Below are 22,815 nucleotides of genomic sequence, written 5' to 3' on the forward strand. Positions count from 1 at the left end.
GAGAGGGACGAGGTGTGGAGCATGCTTTCAGAAGTCTTAAAAGAGCGGAAACTACAGAACCTGAACCACCAAAAAAGAAAATCAACCTTCTGCTGGTGACATCTGACTCGGATAAAGAAAATGAACATGCATCAGTCCGCACTGCTTTGGATTGTTATCCAGCAGAACCCGTCATCAGCATGGATGCATGCCCCCTGGAATGGTGGTTGAAGCAGGAAGGGATATATGAATCTTTAGTCCATCTGGCACATAAATATTGTACAATGCTGGCTACAACAGTGCCATGAGAACGCCTGTTTTCACTTTCAGGAGACATTGTAAACAAGAAGTGGGCAGCATTATCTCCTGCAAATGTAAGCAATCTTGTTTATCTAAGTGACTGGCTGAACAAGAAGTAGGACTGAGTGGACTTGCAAGCTCTAAAATTTTAGATAGTTTTACTTTTGAATTCAGTTTTTTTGTACATAATTCTACATTTGTAAGTTCAACTTCATGATAAAGAGATTGCACTACAGTACTTGTATTAGGAGAACTGAAAAATACTATTTCTTTTGTTTTTTTACAGTGCAAATACTTGTAATTAAAAATAAATATAAAGTGAGCACTGTACACTTTGTATTCTATGTTGTAATTGAAATCAATATATTTGAAAATGTAGAAAACGTCCCAAAATATTTAAATACATGGAATTCTATTGTTTAACAGTGCGATTAATCGCATGATTAATTTTTAATCGTGTGATTCATCACAATTTTTTTTTAAAATCGCTTGACAGCCCTATTTTTAATATAAATGAACTGACTTTGCAGTACTGAAGAAACATTAAAATAAAGGAGAGAGACACAATGTACCAGAATGACTTTCATATTTGACTTTCAGACTATGGTACTGGGCAACCTTGCATGCTTCAGGCACAATGAGAGCTTTTTTTTTTTTTTGGTCTTTAGAGCTGTTTATATTACATTTAAAAAGCGAGGCTGAAACTGGACTGACATGTTCTTAAGGATAGAGGACTCCTGAAGCACAGACAGCAGCCAGTTCATTCCCAGACAACTGTGAGTCAGAACGGGCCCACCACAGCTATTCTGGGTACTGGTGAAGAAGGGGAGAGGATGCTGTGAAATATCCTGGAGAGGTCTGGTTCACTGCAGCAGCCTCTTAGGAAACGCTGGTCCTGGGAAGTCCCGCAGAGAGGTGCTGGAAGGACTGCAAAAATGAGGGGAACAACTGGAGTTGTGACCCTATGCGCCAGGTCACAACGCCACTCACTCTAATGTGGCCCAGCTGCCCCTCTGTCATGCCAGCAGGGAAGGGACTTTGCCATTATGCCACCCAGCTCTGATCCAGGGCCAAGTGGGGGGTCTGGGCCCGGACCCTCAGGGTCCCCCCTTGTTGTGCCCCTGCCAAGCTTAAGTTCTCAAAAGTGGAGGGGCATTGGCACTCCCTCCCACCCCCTGGCTCCAGCACCTGGGGCCCCATAGTGATGCTAATGCCTTACAGCCAAGAGATATGAAGATGTTTCCTTACACTGAATTCTCAGGACACAGTTGTGTTTGCCTGTCACCACTCATGACCACACACTATTCTTAGCCTTCCAGACTGATAGACAGGGAGAGAATGGCCTGGCTCCAACAGAGCAGGGAACACGTCAGCTATTACCTCAGAAAACTGCCTGCACTTCTAAGGCAATCTGCAATGAAACTATCTTCACAGCTCCACAGCAGAAGAGGACGATGCATGCTAGGAGGGGAGAAGTGTGGGACCTCCCACGATTCCCCATACAGGAGCAGCAAGAGTCCCAAGCCTTGACACAGGCAATGAGGGCAGCTCCTTCCTTGGAAAACCAGATACTAAGATGATCTTGTCCTTGCACAGAGCATTTCATGAAAGCACTTTACGAACATTAATGGACTGAGCCTCACACAACTTCTGCCTTGAAGGTGGTATATTTTTATCCCCATTTTATCGATGGGGAAACTGAGGCACAGGGTGAGATAGCAAAATTGTTCCAGGCCACAGAGCTGATTCAGAGCCAGGAACAGAATCCATGAAGTCCTGGAAACCAGTTCCTTGCTCTAACCATTCTGCAGTATTACCTCCCCAGAATATTTGAGGTATCCTGGTATCTTGTACATCCCAGTGTTACATGAAGCAACGGGCTTCTCTATAGAAAAAAGCTGCATCCCACTATCCTAGGGAACAAGTACAAAATGCACTAACATGCAGGGTTCTTAAAGGATATGAGGTACATTTTCAGTACACCAAAGGCTTAACACGCTTCCCTCCTTGAGAGAAGAACACTGTCACTTTAGGAAGTGAGAAGGAAAGAGCTGATAAAACCTAATTCTGCTCTTTTTCATTTCACAGCTCCAGATGTCTGACACTGACCTACATGGGTTTCTACTGGACAGTAACATGACAGTGGGCTTTGTGGGCTGAAATCATTTTTGGTGTAGGAAGTATATTAAGAAAAGAAAGTCTCTATCATTTCCACTCCTGCCAACAGAGACAGAATAGTAGCAACTCCTTTGGCTGGCATCTGACAGAGACAAAAGGGATAGCAAATAGACCCACTTACTTTAGCTTTACTGCTAAGGGAATGGTGTAGAAGAAAACATTGATCTGAAATACACACACGAAGAACAGACTGAAGTGTTCAAACATCTCAGCAAAGAAGTACCAGAAGAGGCCAATGTTGGGAGTCAGATCTGGAACGGAAAGGCTGAAATTTAAAGAGAAAAATCAAGGTAACATTTTAAAGCAGTTGGTATTTGACTTACTTGCTTCTATGAAATTATTGAATCGTGTGCTACTGGAAGGAGAGGTGTGGGGGTGGTGGGGAGGCTATGTCTTAGAATGCATTGTGAGGAAACCAAAGGGGAGAAAACTCAGGGAGGGAAATCACCCTCCGTAGCTGGTGTCAGTGCTTCTAGCTGTCAGCACTAGTTACATCTTTAACTAGTCAGAGAGTTCATCACAGCAGTACAAAACTGACGATGACACATGAAATTGGGGCAAAGTGGACAAGGAAAGGCTGCATCCACTTATTGAACACCTATGATCCCCAAGATATGTAAACATCCTAATCACTATTTTCTCAAGCAGCATCTAACTTTTTCCTTAATGTCACTTTAAGGCCATTTTATACAGCTAAACACACATGCAGCTTTACTCCTGTGGAGTCCATCATCAGTGACACCCACTGGTCAATTTGGCTACTTCAAAGCACATGCCAAGAAACAGATCCACTTCTGGTTAATTATAGGGAAACTGAAGAAACTCCAGTATCTTCTCCTCACCTAGTTCGTCTTCTCTAGTTCAGTGGCTCTCAATCTTTCCAGACGACTGTACCCCTTGCAGGAGTCTGATTTGTCTTGCGTACCCCAAGTTTTACCTCACTTAAAAACTACTTGCTTACATAATTGGACATCAAAATACATAATTGGACATCAAAGTATCACAGCACACTGTTACTGAACAATTGCTCACATTCTTATTTTTACCATATAATTATAAAATAAATCAATTGGAATATAAATATTGCACTTATATTTCACTTCTATATATAGAGCAGTATAAACAAGTCATTGTCTGTATGAAATCTTAGTTTGTACTGACCTCACTAGTGCTTTTTATGTAGCCTGTCGTAAAACTAAGCAAATATCTAGATGAGTTGATGTCCCCCTCGGAAGACCTCTGTACACGCAGGGATACACATACCCCTGGTTGAGTACCACTGCTCCAGTTCTGGCGGTGATGGTTTAAAGGAACTTGGGTTATATATTTTTGTTATTAATGTGTGTGTTTGTTTCCCCTACATTGCTGGTAAATTTTTCCTGAGACTGAAAGCTCTTTGGGACAGGGAATGGGTCTCTGGTATGCATGGATAATGCCTATCACAGTATGGACATTCCCAGAAAAAAAATTACAACTACTTACATGAAACCATACACAGATGGTATAAAGTCCCAGGAGTTGAGGAGGAAGAATGAGAGGCAGACAATTACCACCAAGCTACAGAGATACAGTGCTGCATATTGTGTGGTGTACAACCAGAAGCCTTTGCTTTTCAGCTTCACTGGTATGAACTCACGCTGGAAACAAAACACAAACAAGGAATGTAAGAGGACATCCTGTGGCTTTCTATTAACAAGATCTGCCCTGCTGCACTGCTGACAGAAAGCAGCAAACAGTGGGTCTGCTACAAAGGGAGTAGCTTCTTGGCCAATCAAATCACACACTCTGCCCAATACTTTCAGAACTGTGCCTGAAAAGTCAAATAATTTCACATTCAAGTAACCATAACGGTGTGTGTGGGTGGGTGAGTGAGTGATTCCCTGATGTACATGCAGAATGTTGGTAATTGTGCAGCCAAGCAGGCACTCCAGGTTTGGAAATCTGGGCCATCTCCGACACAAGCTCCACCAGAATTCAGCAGCTCCAAATCAGTGAAGCTGCTTTGCCATCCATATTTGTACTGTACATGTCTTGCCAGGGTCCTGAGAAGCAATACTGACTCATGGCTGCAAAGGGCTATGATGGAAGGGTGCTCTGTCCCTCTGAACCACGGCAGATTTAACATCGGAAAACTTTCTGGAACATCTCAAGCCATGAGACAGAAAGTGCAGGACAGCAGCCATTTAATGCTGGACAAACCTTACAAAGGAGGCAGTGAAGTTCAACAACAAATCCTGCCAAACATACATCTTTTGGCAGCTCTGAATGCTTTTGAAAGTCCCCTTATAAATCCAAAGGCATTAGGTGTTCGCGTATCATCACAGGTCACCAACTCTGGAAACACTACACTTATGCTCTGCCACCGCCATGCAGATGTTTTGCTTAAAATAAAGAGAAGTGCACAATTGGGACCATATGCAGGGAACTCACTGTTCCCCAAATAACAGCACGGTCTCTTTTCAGATTTAGCAAATAGTTTTGACTTTGTAGATGCTCCATTACGGCAAAGATTTAAAACAACAATGAAATTTCCTGGATGTTTTGGAGAAAAACAAAAGACGTACACAGGGGGAAGGAGGAACAGTCTGTAAATGACTCTTCTCCATTTTCTTTCAGAGTTAAAGAAATTGAGAATGGGCTTCAGGGAAGAGAGAGAGTGAGTAATCTCTAATGAACATCCACTGTAAAATCACAGAGGGAGGCATGTCAGTGGAAATATATGACTGACACTCATCTGGGACCTGGCAAGATTTTTTCAGACACTACTTATAAATCTCTGTACAGATGCTGGGTAAGAGTCCTTTCACTAGTGTCCATAGCCTTTCCCTGGAGCATCCCCTTGCTTTCCCAACTAGATGAAATGAGAAACTGATCAGTTTCCATAAGGCCCTTTATGATTTAGAATCTTGTTCCAGTCACCTCTCACAATATCAGCAGAAGACTTAAGACAGGTATCAAGCCACCTGAAACCCCAGAGAAAGGGAAAGGAAAGGGAAATACTGAGTACTGTGGTGATGGGTACAGTAGAAGCACCTAGAGAAACAGATTAGATTAGTAGGGAGACACTCATTTCCAGTTAATTATCTCTTCTTCCAGTGAACACGAATAGTCTCTTTACATCATCCTCTCTATTCCACAACATTGTGCTCTCAGCAGTAGCTATCAGCATGCATTTGTCTTTTACATCACTAGCAAAGAGTCGCCTCCACTTTAATACCCCTTTCCAGTTTTGGGACGGTAGCTCTTGGCCTACTGATAAATTAAACTGCTTTGCGGTTCAGCGTTCGTCTTGCAGGGCTTTGGGCATCCATTAATAATTAAGGATACCATCTTCTTCAGAATCCCTGGTACAATCTGATCAACATTCTGTTAATGGAGGAGGAATGAGGCTGGGGAGAGCAGATGTTTGCAAGTACCACCAGTGCATGCCTGACACTGTGGGGCAAGTTAGACATGATCACTGTCTTTTAGAGTGCATTGTTGGGCCCGGATGATTCAGGCAAAAGGACTGTCACTATACCTCATGGCACTGATGCGGAGTCACTATCGAAGAAACTCTGCTGCTCCAAAATTCTCTTTGGTGGTCATGTGACACCAAACGCAGCTTTGTGTTTCAGTAAGGAGAACTGCCTGCAAATTTGCAGACAGGGAGTAAATGAGTTTCTGCTTTCCTCCTAGTCACATGACTATTGCAAGATGTTAAACCTGCACTGGTCTGGGGAAGGATAAGATTATTTTTTCCAAATCTTGAAAACTGGCCACTGAATCTCACAGTGAATCTCCTCCCTCCACCTAGACACAGGGCAATCCTTGCTGGCTGATAGGAATTGGACATGCATAGGATATCAGAGGTTACAGCCAATACAATTACTCTTAAGAGAGTATTTACCTGCAGAAGATACAGCAATGCTGGTGCAAACAAGGTGAGAGGATACAGTGACTGGTATGTTGCTAAGGCCAGGAATATAGCACTGAGGAGGGTACTACCTGCAGGGAGGAAACAAACCTCAGTTAAACCGTGATCATGAAGAGGGTCATATTCAAATAAACAGTCCTTTAAATATTGAGTCACTGCTCAAATAGGGGGAAGTACTGCACAGTGCCTGCTGTGATCATCAGAATTCCACAAGCAATTAGAGGGGATAAAAATAACTATTTCAGCATGTTCTGGAGCTTGTCCCTCTATGTATTACAGGGACATTGAGACAAAAAGAAGGGCTCTGACAAACAGTTAATAGCATGAAACAGCAACTGATACAACTGGTTTATATCCCTATAATCTACCTAGAGAGATTTATATAACTCACGTCTCATACATAGATACTAGACACTATTTATGTGGGAGAATGTGTTGTCTGGAGTCATTTCTGCATTAAGCAGCTGTCTATTAATACTATGCACTTGAGAGCCCGTTTTCACTGGACTGTCTTAGAGTGCTCTGCAAACATTACTTGAGCTTCACAAGTAAAAGTAGGGAAGTAGCATTAGCCCTATTTTACAGATGTGGTAATTTAGGCACAGAGCTTAATTAAAAATTTTAGAAGTGACTTCTAATTTTGAATGCCTACATTTTTGGTTGCCCAATTTGAGACATCCTGGGCTGAGCTAACTGCTGAGCACCCACACTGCTCATCAACTTCAACTGAAATTGTGGGTGCTCAGATCTGGCCCAAGGGAACTCCAGTTGGACACCAATAAAAGGAAGCACCCCTGACCAGGAGCTATTTCTGAACATTTTGGCCTAATTAATTTGCTCAAAGTTAGTGACAAAGAAAGGATTGGAAAGCAGGAGTCACGGCTCAGTCCAAAGGGGCTAACCAGTAGATCACACTAGTTCACTCCGCATCACTAACACAAATAAGCTTTTCTTAAAGAGGATGGAAGTGAAGGAGAGAATGAGCAGCACAGACCCTTCACTGGGATCTCTAAAATGAAGAATCCTCTCCCTTTCACAATTACATTCTCCTAGACAGAAACCTACCTGTCGCCTGTTTCAGCAAGTGTTAGATTAGAAATATCTATGTGCAAAGGCTTGCTATGCAGAAATCTATCGTTATATCAAAAACTCCAACGAAAATCTTTTACCCATAATCTGATTCTCCCCCTAAACACACTTTCAGCACTAGAGGTTGCCACACACCGATTCAGGAAAGCAGCACACGGGACGATTACTACAGAGCAGTTTTTCTTAACCTTTTTGATACTGAGGACTAGCTTGTCGTCTTTCTAAACGATCAGGGAGATCTGAGGGACTGGCATCAGTCCATGGACCAGTCGTTGGGAAACACTGCTACAGAGCAGTTCACTGGGAATTATTCAACTTTCAACAGCAATCTAAGTAGGTGAACAATTATACTACACCAAAGTGGATCTTGTTCACTTATTTTTGCAAATATAGTTTCAAATATAAACCCTCCTGCTTCAATGGCATAATCCAACCACTAACCAAATAAGGGTTAGGAAGAACCTTCCCTTACAGATATATTAGCTTGTAATTGTTTATTCTGAAGTGTGTCCCTTCTTTCTCTGAGTCATCTGGTACTGGCCACTATTGGAGACAAGATAACAGATTAGACTGACCACTGATCTGGGCCACTAGAGAAATCCCTATGTTCTTATGTGAATATTACAGAGCCACCCAGATGCTCTGCTGGGGGAGGGATAAGCATTGGCCTGCTAAACCCAGGGTTCTGAGTTCAGTCCTTGAGGGGGCCATTTAGGGATCTGGGGCAAAAATCTGTCAGGATTGGTCCTGCAGGGGGTTGGACTAGATGACCTCCTGAGGTCCCTTCCAGCCTTGATATTCTATGATGGGATCTTAGACTGAAGAGAAATTTAGCTTTAATTATGAGATTAAGGTAGCTGCCAGCCTAGTGTAATCTATTCTATATCTTCTACTATTAAAAAAATTAGGGACAGTGGCATAATGTTCCTTTAGCATTCATCTGCTCCTGCTGCTTATCCCTCTCTGAAGCTATAGATGTTTGTAACACCACAATTTGCTGATATCAAACAAGGTTATGACTGCAGGTGAGAGTTAGACAATAGAAGTAAGTGAACTCTCATGCAAATATCCTTAAGAAGGAAAAAAAAAAGAGGAAGCAACAGTGCCCCACCTCCCCCTCAGAAATAAAAGATACAGAGGCAGATTGGTTTCTAAATAGAAAAATAATCAAAGTTGTCCAAAAGAGGGCACCAGCCATAAGAATCAATCAATATTTAGGGAATGTTTTCACTGCATTGTAAACTCGTGTCACTCAGATGCAGGTTTGTGGACTCATTTCCCAGGCTGTGCTTGAGTGTCCACACTGCACTGTAAATAACTGCAATTGCTGGACTTGAATCTCACAGCTATGCCAATGTGTCCACACTGCACCATGCAGACCTTTTGACCTGGGTCTGTGGCTTGAGCTGTGTCCACACTGCAAAATGACAGGGGTTGGACTCGAGTCACAGCAGGACTCGGGCTCTGACCCTCCCACATCTACCAGGATGCTAGGACCCAGGGTCCCAAGTCCTTGCTGACACAAGGCAGGCTGTGTGTCTCTGTGTGGATGGAAGGATGGTTTTGGCTCAAACCTGAGTCCGAGCCTGGGCTTAGTGTGTAGTGTAGACTTTTATACATATTGGGATGACAGACCTTGTACTTAACTGTGCATTTGCCTTTTGCTTCAGTGGTTCAAAGCAGACCTTTGACACTGCCTTAACCCAGACTGTGATGTGTCTACTATTAACTGCATTTCCAATAGCTTACGGTTCAAATATTTACAGAAAAATATGAGCCGGGGCAAGATTTTCCCAGTGCATTACCTTTTATTGTAGCCAAAATGAAGAATGCAATGACAGTATTGTTGATGGCACAGGTGGACTTTGCAACACAAGACATCACTGTGTACGGATTTAGGAGATAACTGAAAAAGAACAAAAACTCAATTACACTCATGCCATTAAAAAAAAATACCAAAGCAAAGGGAGAAATATCAAAGGAAAATGGAAATTATTTGCTGTTTCTTTTTGATTGTTTAAATGTTTACATTGTACGGTTTCCTCTCAACCTCAAAGGGATGCAGCTGAATTGATGCCTTTCAAATGGTGCAAAATCAGATGCTGCACTTGTGTATAAACAGGACTTCATGTCATGGCAAAGGATAGGGTGATTGTGGGAGAGCCCAGTGGGAAGCAAGAGATGGCAGAGGGAAAAGACCCCATTTAAAATGCAATTTGTTCTGAAAAGTGATCAAATAAAAATGGCCCATGTTACTCAGCTGGTCTGCTCCCGCTTTGTATTCAAAGTCACATATTCTGACTTTTATTCCTGTTAGCCCGGAGGGGCCAATATGGCTAAACAGACAGCAAGATGGATTCTATTCCTTCTTGTGCATAAACGGAACTGTTTCCTATGTCCCAGTCAGTTACACCTGTGCAAACCCACTGAAGGCAACGTGACTGCATAGGCGCCAGTAGGGCCTAATTTGATCTGACAAACCTTTATTGCAGGTGGGAAGTGCGAGAAGCAGAGAACCCAGGCTGATGCTCAGATCCCAGAGTAACTGCAAGGCTAGCAGTTTAAAATATAAACTATCTTTTTACTTGTAAACTGAGCACATCTGAGCTGTAATCACCAAGAGACAGCAAAAACAGAACCCCACAATGCTCTTTGAGAGTCACTCTTCAGAGTGCAACCATGCTTGAAAGATACCAGCTCCTCTCTGAAAATTTAAAATGACTGATGCAGCGGTCTAATTTAACTGGGCTCCAAGGAGCAAAGAAACGTTCTGATACATTATTGATTCAATAAGCAAGACAGCAGATCAACCAACCTCCATTGTAACAAGTCAGTCCTTGGATACAGGAGAGGGGATTACGATTTGCCAGCTGTTCTCTCCTATGAATATTTATCATACTAGTGGGTTCTCACAGTCTGAGGTTGGCCTTTTCATACGCCTGAAGTTAATGGCTACTTCAAATACCAGAGAGATATTACACGTAGCAGCTATGCTAAGATACAATTCCAGTATTCCTTTGTGATATTGTGCACCAAGTGTAATAAAAATGAGAAATAGTCTAACTTTTCTTTTTCTTTCTTTCTTTCTTTTTTTTTTTATAAAAACAAAAGAGGAAAGCTTCAGCTTTCTCACCCTGGGGTGGTGGCGGGGGGTGGTGGCTTACTGACCTATACAATTCATATCAGGACAGGAAAGAATCATTAATGTTTCTTTTATGAAAAACCTTCTTCTGATCAAAGGACATCAATGGTAAGGGAGAGCCAAGAGGCAGATCCTTTTTGATTAATTCCAGACTCCAGGTTTATTCGATTTATTCAGATCAGGAAAGATAGATTTGTTTCTTTTGATTTTAAGTACCTGCCTCCTATACTGTTTGTTTTACTTAGAGCTTTACTTACTTCAAAAACTTAGAGCATGTGGTCTGAATAATGGGGTTTCTTATAATGACTCAGAGGGATGTTATTAAAGTTAACTATGTGCAAACTGAGTACCTCAGACCCTTAAAAATAATTTCTGGGTTTTCAAACAGTCATGCCCTGGGAACATCTTGCCCAATTACCCCCAAACTTTCAAAAAAAAAAAAATGTTTTCTTCTAGCAAGGGAACACAACAGACATTTTGGATGCACTGGTTTAGTTTTGAAGAAGTTAGAAGATGGGCAAAATTGGGCTTCTAACAGAAACCTAAACTACAGAGAGACTACAGTCTCTCCATATTAAAGACTGTACATTGTCAACCCCAATAGAAAGGGGCTGAAAATTTATTTTACTATGTGAAACATAAATTTGGAGAAGCATTAGCATTAGCTTTCTGTTACTTGACTATGGAGATACACATTTTTTCTGTGTACCAGGAAAGAGAAAGGAAGCAAAGAGAATATTTAACTAAGATGCTGAAACCCCTAAATAGAAAAATTAAAATATGGGAGGATTTGGAATTTAAGTTTCTTGCATATGCTTGCAAGAAGCAATACTTACAACAGTGCTACCTTGAGAGGGATGTAGTGCATTTCCATTGGGGTCCGGATGAGTTCAGCCACATCTGATGCATACCGATCCAGTTCCATTAGGAGTTTTTGCTTTTTAAACTGAACAAGAGAGAATGATCGAAAGCTGTCAGACATGGAAATACATTGCATCTATCTAGGGTCTGTAACCATGTCCATCACCATGATGTCTATGTAGAGATGCTAGTCACCTTATACTTAAGGAAGAACAAAGGTTTGCTTAACAAGCTCTATTTTGACTCCCCTTCCTTACTGACTTTGCCTGACCCAAACCATTCTGCTTGAAGTTGCAGACACATGACTGAATGCCAGACTCGGATTTTTCTGTCAAGTCAGGGAAGTCAGAAGAGGCACTGGAGAGATATAAGAGCTCAAATAAAAACAAAGTGTTCGCACTTCCTGGACAATTTCCTAAGGCTTTTCCAGCTCATAGTTCCAAAATAGCTTCCAGTTTAGTTTATTTTGTTGCCTCGAGTAACAGCAATAGTGATGTTTGCTTGATTTGTGTGTGAAATGAGGGAGTTATTGAATTAGTTATTACAAGTAATTTCTATGTACATTTTGAGTACCCAGTGTGTTTTCAAATGCAACATGGCAGCTTTTGTGCACTCTCTAAATCCTGCATTGTCACCAAAGAATGGTGAACTTTACAAACCCCCAATGTAACATCTAAGTCCTACACAAACAAAGTCATTCACTAAGCTATACTCAGGATTGTGCACATCTGTGTATGCCCCTTGCTTCAGAGCATCTATCAGAGATCTCCTCTGGGTACCCAAAATACGTTTCATATATCCCCAACTAAAAATATATTTCTCCAGAGAAGTGAAAAAGGTGATCTGTAAATCTACTGAAGTGTCCCACAGAGAGTCTGAAAAACTGCTGTACTGCTGAGGAGTACTGCTGTACTGCCAGGAGCCAGATCACCTTTTGTTATTATTCCTTCAGCTCTCCCAAGCTAAGTAAGGTTAGGCCAGGTCCCTGCTTAGGTGGGAGACCTCCAATGAACACACAGGTGCTGCAGAAAAATGGTAGTACCCTTCCTTTTAAATCGGTAATGAATCCATGTCCCAGCATGATACTAGGGAGCACTGTGCTGCCATTAAAGAAACAGAGTCTTCTATTTGCAAAGATTGCCTCAATTAAGTTTTTTATGAAACAAAGCACACCCTCCTCAGGGAGAGTTACTAGCTTCAAATTCCATTTATTAATATTTTGAAGGGAATGATAGGGATTAAATCACTCCAGTGTCAGATTTCTTGCCCAGTGCAGCAGAAGTATCGATCCTCCACCATTCTGGATTATGTGAACTCAAACTACAACTTACTTTAAGGCTAATAAACCTTATAGTTACTGTTAGGTACTTTTTGGTCTGTAAATTAACCATGCTGCATGTGGACACAAAGCCAGCCATGTGAGTAACTGGTTAAAAGCTGTAGTGCGAACAGGCCTAAGAATGAGAGCCCCACTGTCGTGCCAAATTCCTACAACACTAATTAGTTTTGCACACTTAAAATTTCCACTACAACTGAAAAGGAACCCTCAATTCCTGTCTTAAACTGTTGCATCCCATTACTGTGCATTGTGAACCAGCTGCCATGTTTCACCCCAGAAGTGGCTGCATTTCCCTGGTGGTTGACCTGATCCCACGGTATACTTCAAAATCAGTTTCTCAAATGCTTGAAGATCCTTTCAGACGAAAGAAGGTATGCATGTGAGAGCATCATTAAAACTATGATGTGCACAGCCATTACGTTAACTTGAGTAACGTCACAATACCTACATCATGCTGAGAAGCCACCTGCTGTGAAACACACGTAACAGCAAAAGTTAACAGGGTCCATGTTGGCTCACGCACATTCTGCATCCATGTTTGCTGACCTTTTTGCTGATTTCGTAGCTATTGCTAATCAGTAGATATCGATAAGTGCATTGTCTGAGGAGACTTGGACTTGCTTCACATTTTCATTTAATGAAATACACTTGCACTTGTCGAGAGAACAAGGACTGGAAGATTCTGCAAGTCTACTTACCACAACTTTGTTGAAGTCTTGGACGGCCAAGTAGAGGGCAACAGCAGTTAGCACATCAGTTATCTAAAGAAAGAAAGGCAGACAAAGACTGACTGGTCACTCAAACAAGGAAAACAGTAGCAAATGCAACCACCACAGAAAGCTGCGATATTGTGCCAATACTCTGAATTGAACATTCACCATAGTAACTATTGGGAATAGTTTAGGGTGTGAGGTGGAAACATCTTTACAGATTCTAGCCCTGTGGCTTTTAAGCTATGGCCCATGGAGTAGCAGTGTTTCTTTAAGCCCTTTCTGGTGGGTACAGAGAAGTGAATATTTTGAGAAGCAAGAAGTGGGGAACTGGAAGAGGAGAAATTGTTCACAAAATAGGAGGTCTCTCATCAAGTGGCCGACAAGATAAAAGAATTACAGAACCACTGATCTAGCCACAGCAGAGACAGCTTGTTAGACACAGCACATGTGGATAAGAACATGTTCACCAATGAACCAGAAGAGCAGCCTTCTGAACTGACCCACTGCTAACCAGATAACAGTACCAATTGTCTAGGGCTCACAGCAAATAATTTGAAATGGTTGCCATACATGTGTTATAATCAATTTTTAGCCCTTGTGAGAGGTGCTAGATTGCCTTTGTCATCAGAGCTGCAGAGAATAGATGCAACTAGCTGGGTGATTTCTGTTTATTTGTATTATACAATAGACAAAATAATTTACAGTCACACTCAGGTGTTTTTAACCCTAACGTGCTCAGACAGAACTTGCTTCTGCTCCCACTGAACTCCTCAGAGCATTGCCACTGACTTCAAAGAGAAGCCCACAATTTGAAAGTATAATCTCTACCTTCTTCACTAAAGGTCACTTGCAATGGAAAACAAGAGTTTGTACCCTGTTTATTTAGGGCTGTGGTTTTCAACCTGGGAGTCTGCAGACTATATCTCAAATTTCCAAAGGGGTCCAAACCTCCATCTGAAATTTTTTAGGGATCTGCAAATGAAAAAAAGGTTGAAAACCACTGCTATAGGGCACAAAACTCCCCCGCCCCTACCTTTTCAGGTCAGTGTTAAGGGTTTGTGCCAAGTCCCCGTTTTCCCCCTTGATGACATTTAGCCAGGCAGGAAGTTCTAATGAAGATTAGTTTTTGGAGGGAAAGGGAGGTACAAACTGAGCATGCATATTTATAGACGTCTTCCTTTCTAAATATCTCTTGGGCTCATTAGGGGCCTAATCTACAAAACTGCTGATTGCCCTTAATTCTCACTGACGTGAATGGAAGCTGTGGGAACTGAGCACACTCAACACCTCACTGATCTCAATGATCCCTCAGCTGGGCTAAGGATTTGGTGGATAAAAATCAATAATTAAAAAAAATTAAATATATTTTTGCTTTTAAAAAGAAGGGCATTCCTGGAATGGTTTTTTTTTTTTTTTTTTTTTTTTTTAAAGATTGAAGCAAAACTTACCATGAACACCAACTCAGAATATTCAATCAGGAAATGAAACAAGTATATTATTAACGGGGTCTAAGAGAGAGTGAAAGAGAAAGACACAGTCAAATCTTGTCAATCCCCTACAAACTCAGGCCCCAGTCCTGCAAACTCTCAGTACCATGAGAAGTAGTAATTATTTCATTGAGAATACTCACAACATTAAGAGCTATACTCAGTAGCATTCACAAAATCAGGCCATTAAAAAGGAAAGAAAATGTTTGCCCCAATTAAGGCAATGAATTAATCAGTTTATACAGTGTCACTACATTGACACTGGCACCACAGGTTTATTTCTGAATCCTTCTCCTCCAGCTGACCACAGCCTTGATCTTGCAAGCATTTACACATATGAGCTTTGCTGGTGTATCTACACTGCAGCTGGGATGTGTGATTCCCAACATGGGTAGACGGACTTGCGCTAGCTCATCTTGAGCTACCATGCTAAAAATTGTAGCATGGATGTTGTTGCATGGGTGGCAGTTCAGACTAGCTGCCTGCATCCAAGCCCACCCAATCCACTGGTCCAAGTTCAGGCAGCTAGCCCAAGCCGCTGCTAGTGCCGCAACATCCACAATGCTATTGTTAGCATGTTAGCTCAAGCTGCGCTAGCGTGGGTCTGTCTGCCCATGCTAGGAATCACACCTCCCAGCTGCAGTGTCCACATGCAACTACTCATGTGCACAAATTTTCTCAGATGCATAAGTGCTTGGAGGATGAAGGTCCTCACGTGGAGGAGCAGGAAGAGCACCATGGTATCAAAGCTGGCATTGATATTACTGCAAAATGTAGGGACATGCAGGAGCACACCACCCAATAACCGTATCAGTGTTATTAGTGCTAGCCTGGATGACACACACCACAGGCATGATCACGGATAAGCCAACAGATATGTTCATGACTCCTGTGAAGAGTGTCATAACCTGATGTTTGTTTCTTGTCTTGATACACTAGTGCATTATATTTAGAAAATGAAAACATTTCTGTCTGGAACAATTCTGTTCAGAATGCCAATAACACCAATATCTGCATTTCTATTATCTCTTTTCTGCTAGGAAAATTTGCATGTGAACAGAATATTTGCAGCTAATGAATTCCTCTGGTTTTAATTTTGCATACGCAATAATAATCACCAGTTACAATGTCAATTAATTTTGCAGCAGCCAGCTGCGCTGTCATGAACACTACTTTGTAGCAGGGCTACTAACTGCATACAGGCGAGTCTCATCTTACGCTGGGGTTACGTTCCGCTATCAGCGCGTAAAGCAAAAATTGTGTATAGTCAAAATTACATTGAATGTAATGGTGGGTGGAATCGCCTGCACTACAGGTACTGTATTAAAATTGTCATTTCTCTCTTTTTTTTGTCGACTGCGCAAAGCTGAATTCACGCATGTTAAATGCGCATAAGATGAGACTTGCTTGTATATTTGTTACACAGACAACTACATGATTCTGAAGTTTATAAATCAAGTCATTAATTTTTTTAAATTCACACAGTAGCACACACACATATAGCTGGACATTTAAAGGCACTGTGTAAGTAGATAAGATAGTATGTACTATTACGCTAGAAAAATGAAACACATTCACTTACTTCATGGAAGACATCTCCAGAATAGGGCGAGACACCCAAATCCAGCAAAGCTAGCCCTTCAACAACTGAAACACACAAGATATCCACATTAGGATTCTGTGGACTGGAGACATAGCAAATCTCACAATGGTAGAATTATAACTTTTAAAATATCTGTGATCACAAGAATTTCAAAATGAATCTCTGCCTGAACAGATCACACAAAACTGACAAAGCAACTAGAATAAGGTGTTTTCTGGTTTATTTCTACCAGGCAAATATGTCAAAATTGACACCACATGGTATGATTTAACTATTTGTTTCAGGCAATTAAAAATATTACAGTTGGGATGTTTTTCAATTAACTGTACACAGAATGTGTCTTGTGTCTGATTGATAAGGCATGCTACTGTCTCCGATTTTCTCACATTACATTTCTTCTGAAATAACAGCCACACCCACAAAACTAATACCTAGTCCATGCTGATAAAATTTTCCATTCCCTAAGCAGGCATCAAGCCATTAGTAAGTTGCACATCTTGAAGGGAAACTACATTTTGAAGGGAACTACTGTGTTTGGCTAGAGAGACATGGGACAGCCCTGAATGTCACTTTTACAGTCCTAAACCAGATGTACACAATACAAAAAAATATTTTTGGGGGGGGACTTGAGAGCAACAGCATGTCTTTAGGTCTGTGATAAGGTTCTCCCCTATAATAACCCTGGAGGGTTGGCAAAAAACCCAAACAGTTTAAATAGTGCGTATGCCCCAGAGCGTGAGATGGGAGAAGCGAATCTCCTGTTCCCACTACAGTACTCAGTCCCCCTGTGCCTCTCATACTGTGTGCATCTCGCCACGCTGAGTAAAATTCTACTGTACCTGTACTGTTTAAAAATACAGTATGTATTTTTTGTATAACATGGCTCCTAAACGCAAGTCACCTACTTCATCTGGCACTCAACCAAAGAAACAGCAATGTGTTCCAACGCTGGAGGAAAAACTGGTTGTGTTGGACTTATTGAGAGATGGTATGTCCATCACTAATGTGGCACGTAAATATCGCCACAACGAATCTAGCATCTGCGCCATCAAGATTCGAGAGAGAGAAATTCGTCAAGCTGTGGCATCAAGTGCTCCAGTAACTGCTAAGGTGATGAGCCAAGTGTGTGATAAGACTTTACTGAAGACTGAAAAGGCATTAAACTTATGGCTGGAAGACATGAACCGTAAACACATGCCTATCAACGGCAACATGTTGCGAGAAAAGGCTCTTAGCATCTATGCGCTCTTCAAACCTCCCGTCGAAGAGGGACAGCCTTCTGCTAAGAAGGAATTCAAATCCAGCCAAGGTTGGCTTAACAGTTTTAGGAACCGCTTCAACCTCAAAAACGTGCAGACTACTGGTGAAGCTGCATCTGCCACTGAGGAGGAGCAAAAGCCTACCCCAAACAATTAAAGAAAATCATAGAGGAAAGGGACTATCTTCCAGAACAAGTTTTTAATGCTGATGAGACTAGGCTCTTCTGGAAAAAAATGCCTACTTGCACTTACATTTTGAAATCAGAAAGAGAAGCCCCTGGTTTCAAAGCAGCTAAAGACCATGTGACTGTGTTGCTTTGTGGCAATGCGGCTGAACATTTAAAGCTGGGCTTGCTATACAGGGCTGCAAATCCCCGTGCCCTAAAAGGCAAGAACAAAAATCTCCTGCCTGTGTTCTGGCAATCAAATAAAAAGGCTTAGGTGACAGCAGCATTATTTCTGGATTGGTTCCACAAATGTTTCATTCTGGAGGTCAAGCAGTACCTTGTAGAGAAAGGAGTTGACTTTAAAGTGTGGCTGATCATAGACAATGCTCCTGGCCACCCTGCGGCACTCCGGTTTGCGCATAACAATGCTGAAGTCGTCTTTCTCCCCCGCCCCAATACCACCTCCATACTCCAACCTCTCAACCAAGGCGTCATTAGCTGTTTCAAGGCCACGTACATGAGGCTTACATTCTCACGGATCCTTACCGCTATGGATGCTGATCCCAATGTTAATGTAATGGAGTGCTGGAAGTCCTTATTGCTAATTGCATCACTTACATTAAGCAGGCAGTGGATGCAATTAAGCCTGAAACAGTCAATGCATGTTGTCGAAATCTATGGGAAGACTGTGTGAATGATTTTAAGGGTTTCCCGACCATTGACAAAGAAGTGAAACTCATTGTTCAGGTGGCCAGGCAAGTGGGTGGTAATGGCTTCATCAACATCCTCGAGGAAGAAACTGAGGAATTAATTAAGGGCAACAGAGAAACATTGACTAACGAAGAGTTAGAGAAACTGATAAAATCGTCTACAGAAGACGAAGATGACGACGAACAGGAAGAGCCAGCAACTTGGAATCTTCATAAATTTTCTGAAGTGTTCCAAGCAGCAAAATACTTGCATGATTTAATTTCTGAATATGATTCTTCTACGGAACGATGCCTCAAAATCACACGTAGTATTATGGATGATTTGAGACCATACCAAGAAATGTTTGAGGAGCTCAAGAGACAACAGCAACAGTTGCCAAACACCATGTTTTTAAAGAAAAAACAACCAGCAGAAGCAGAGCCTACATAATCAACTTCTCAAGTTGAACCAGAGCCAACCACTTCGTCTACGACTCGCTCTCCGTCACCCAAGCCTGACCCATCGTCTCCTGGATCGACATCAAGCCCTGACGACTCAGTTATAGTGTTATCAGGGGAAGAGGAAGACTAATCATTGGCGTGTGTACAATACAAAACTAGCAAGAATATCCAGGATGACTGGTGACTGTTCAGGTTTACAGTACTGTACTGTTTTCATCTTTTATTCTTTCATTCTTCCATCTGTTATGTTATTAAAAATACTGTAAAATTATATTTTGCATATGTAGTATTTATTTTATACTGTACTGTACATTGCTGTATACAATACATAGTACTATACAGGGTTGTATACACAAAACTGTACTTTATGGGTGATTTAAGGGATTTTCAAAGGTCATTTTGACTATACGCAATTTTTACTTTACGCGCTGACTGCGGAACCTAACCCCAGCGCAAGATGTGACAGACCTGTAGTTTAGTTCAAAGGTTATTGCATTCAGTGTTAAGAAGCCAACCAGGAGCTGAAAAAGCTGGAAAGCTTGTTTTACTCTTCCAATATATGAATAAAAAAATAGGTGTGGGCGGATGAAATCTACTGGTTGTAAAATCTTGAAGAATATGGACTCAGATCCACAAAGGGACTTAGGTGTTGCAATGCTGAGAGTTGTGGTGCTTAACTTTTAGGCACCGAGAAAATCACTAGAACAACAGTGGGATCCACAAAGCCTGAGTTAGGCACCTAGGCTCTGAATGGGAAGAGATAGGAACCTATAGAATGCAATCCATAAAAGCCAGCAAGCTTTGTGGCTTCCCACCTTGGCCAGCCAATGGAAGATGTTAAGAAGAGGGGTGTATCCTAAAACTCTCCTCTCTCAGCCAGAGTTAGTCACCTCTTTCTGCTAGGGATCCACAACTAGGAACCCCTCTCCTGGAGTCAGGCAGCTTAAGTGTCTAAGCCATTTCTTCCGAGAACAAGCCCTGGTCTATACTGCAGAGTTAGGTCAACAACTCTGTAAGCGTCTACACTACAATGTTGCTCCCACTGATGTACGTCACCAACCTAAAAACTCCACCTCCGTGAGAGGCATAGAGCTTAGGTCGATGTAGTGAGGTTGATGCAATGTCAGTGTAGACACTGCATTGTTTACATCAGCCAATGGCTCCAGCTTTCAGACCAGGGCGACCATATGTCAACGTAACTTAAGTCAACTTAATTTTGTAATGCAGGCTTTCTGAGTTAGGCACCTATCATGCGCCACATAAAATAGCAGGAGGAAGTGGTGCTGCCCACCTTATCACTTTAATCCTAGTGGTTAGAGCACTCACCTGGGATGTGGGAGACCCAGGTTCAATTTGCCTCCCCTCCTCGCAGCCAGAGTGGGAGAAAAGACTTGAACAGGGTTTCCCACCTCCAGGAGAGCTCTCTAAACACTGGCCTATTCTGAGGTGGGGCTCACAAGCTGTTCCAGACCAGGAAGGAAGAGACTGCATCAAGCCTCTTTTGGCCACTGAATTGGGTTTTATAAGAAGAACCAGAAGCAAGGAAATTACTCTGAGAGTTCTTGTCTCTCTCCCCAGAACTGCCAGCTCCAGTCCAAGGGCTTCTGCTTCTGGGAAGAGCCTTGGCCTCCTGCCTACAGGGGGTACTTTGATCCCATTCCTATTCCCATGCCAAGGGTTCGCAGCCAGCTACAAACATGCGCGAGAGAGCCACATCTTGCAGGCTCTAGCCCAGGGGAGGCAACCTATGGCACGCGAGCTGCTTTTCAGTGGCACTCACACTGCCCAGGTCCTGGCCACCAGTCCAGGGGGCTCTGCATTTTAACTTAATTTTAAATGAAGTTTCTTAAACATTTTAAAAACCATTTACTTTACATACAACAATGGTTTAGTTATATATTATAGACTTCTAGAAAGAGACCTTCTAAATGCGTTAAAATGTATTAAATCAGCGGGAATAAATGAAGACTCCGCACACCACTACTGAAAGGCTGCCGGCCCCTGCTTAGCCCCTCGCAACTTAGCCCCAAACCGCCTGGCCCAGGAAGTCCTGCTAGCAGGGGCCTGTCACGCTGCTTGTCTGCAAAGCGCTGCGCCGCTCGGGACCGGTGTTAACCGCCAGTCCTGTCAGGGAGGCGCACCGCCCTGCAGGGCTCACCTCGGGCCGGGGCGGGGTCCAGCAGCCCATTCATCGAGCCCGAGGCAGGGGGGAAGGCTGCTCCCTCAGGGCCGGGCCCGGGGGGAAGAGGGGTGCGGGGCGGAGGGGGCTGCTCCCTCAGGGCCGGGCCCGGGAGGAGGGGGAGGGGGCTGCTCCCTCAGGGCCGGGCCCGGGCCTGCTACCCCGCAGGTCTCACCTCGCTTCCAGGCGTTTAAAGGAGACGCCACCTCGACCCGCTCGGAGATGAACCCGGCCAGGCTGGACCGGTACAGCACGGCCCGGACTGTGACGGCCACCACAATCCCCAGCACCAAGGGAGCCGCCATCTTAGCGGGGGAACAACGACCTCAGCGCGGGTTGTAGTTCCCAGCTTGGGCTTAGGAGCGGGGCGCCTATGGTTCAGTCTTGCACAAAAGACTACAACTCCCAGGGTCCTCTGCGATCTAGTCGCCTTCAGCTTCCCGAGACCTCGTGCAAGCTACGGGCAGCGTATTCGGACAAGCCTAGGAGGGATGCGAAATAGTGGGTGGTCCCCAGACCAGCTGCTCCCAAGCTCTGCTGAGTGTGATTGCAACATCTGGGGCAGGAGAGGAGCCCCACAGCCTCGAGGGGCTTCCAGGGAGAGCGCTCATGGTTAGATCCCTGCAAACCTATCTGCGGATCGGCTGCAGATACACATTTTGTATCCACGCAGGGCTCTACCCATGGTTCTGCTGTCTTCCAGCCCTCGTCCTGGCTTCTCACTGCAGCAGCCTGGTGGGTGGCTCTCCCTTCTGCCATGGCCACAACCACTGCTCCCCCACTCTGGATGGATTCCCCCCCAGGGGCGGCTCTAGCCATTTTGCTGCCCCAAGCACGGTGGCATGCTGCGGGGGGCGCTCTGCCGCTCGCCAGTCCCGCGGCTCCGGTGGACCTCCCGCAGATGTGCCTGCGGAGGGTCCGCTGGTCCCACAGCTCCAGTGGACCTCCCGCAGGCGTGCCTGTGGATGCTCTATCGAAGCCGTGGGACCAGTGGACCCTCCACAGGGACGCCTGCGGGCAGTCCATCAGAGCCGCCTGCCACCCTCCCGGTGACTGGCAGAGCGCCCCCCTGCGGCATGCCGCCCCAAGCACACGCTTGGCGTGCTGGGACCTGGAGCCACCCCTGGTTCCCCCTCAGGATAGGGTTGCCAACTTTCTGATTGCAGAAAACCAAACACCCTTGCCATTCCTCTGAGCCCCTGCCCCTTCTCCAAGGCCATGCCACCTGCTTGCCCCCTCCCTCTGTCACTCACTCTCACCCACCCTCACTCACTTGCTTATTTTCACCAGGCTGGGGCAGAGGAACGGAAGGAGGTGAGGGCTCCAGCTGGAGGTGCAGGCTCTGGGGTATGGTCAGAAATGAGAGGCTCAGGGTGTAGGAGGGGGCTCTGGGCTGGAGCAGAGGGTTGGCATGTGTATGTGGGGGGGTGAGGGCTCTGGCTGGGGGTGTGG

At 43.7% G+C, this 22,815-nt stretch overlaps 1 protein-coding gene across 5 annotated transcripts in view; it reads right to left on the reverse strand.

The window, feature by feature from the left end:
* Positions 1-22,815, reverse strand: part of PIGU (phosphatidylinositol glycan anchor biosynthesis class U) — a 201,486-nt gene that overhangs the window by 20,727 nt on the left and 157,944 nt on the right. For 3 of the 5 annotated variants that reach the window (XM_039499460.1, XM_039499459.1, XM_039499457.1), the window contains 8 exons: positions 16,587-16,651; positions 14,966-15,025; positions 13,503-13,565; positions 11,441-11,550; positions 9,268-9,368; positions 6,347-6,444; positions 3,940-4,094; positions 2,579-2,722 (listed from right to left, as the gene is read on the reverse strand). In XM_039499460.1, coding sequence (XP_039355394.1) covers positions 2,579-2,722; positions 3,940-4,094; positions 6,347-6,444; positions 9,268-9,368; positions 11,441-11,550; positions 13,503-13,565; positions 14,966-14,968 — 674 coding nt within the window. In that variant the 5' untranslated portion in view covers positions 14,969-15,025; positions 16,587-16,651. Of the gene's footprint in view, positions 1-2,578; positions 2,723-3,939; positions 4,095-6,346; positions 6,445-9,267; positions 9,369-11,440; positions 11,551-13,502; positions 13,566-14,965; positions 15,026-16,586; positions 16,652-21,342; positions 21,445-21,538; positions 21,748-22,815 lie in introns of those variants that run through there. The other 2 variants (XM_039499455.1, XM_039499458.1) reach the window with 2 other exon arrangements.

The sequence above is a fragment of the Mauremys reevesii genome, linkage group 13 (genome assembly GCF_016161935.1).
Source record: "Mauremys reevesii isolate NIE-2019 linkage group 13, ASM1616193v1, whole genome shotgun sequence".
NCBI lineage: Eukaryota > Metazoa > Chordata > Testudines > Geoemydidae > Mauremys > Mauremys reevesii.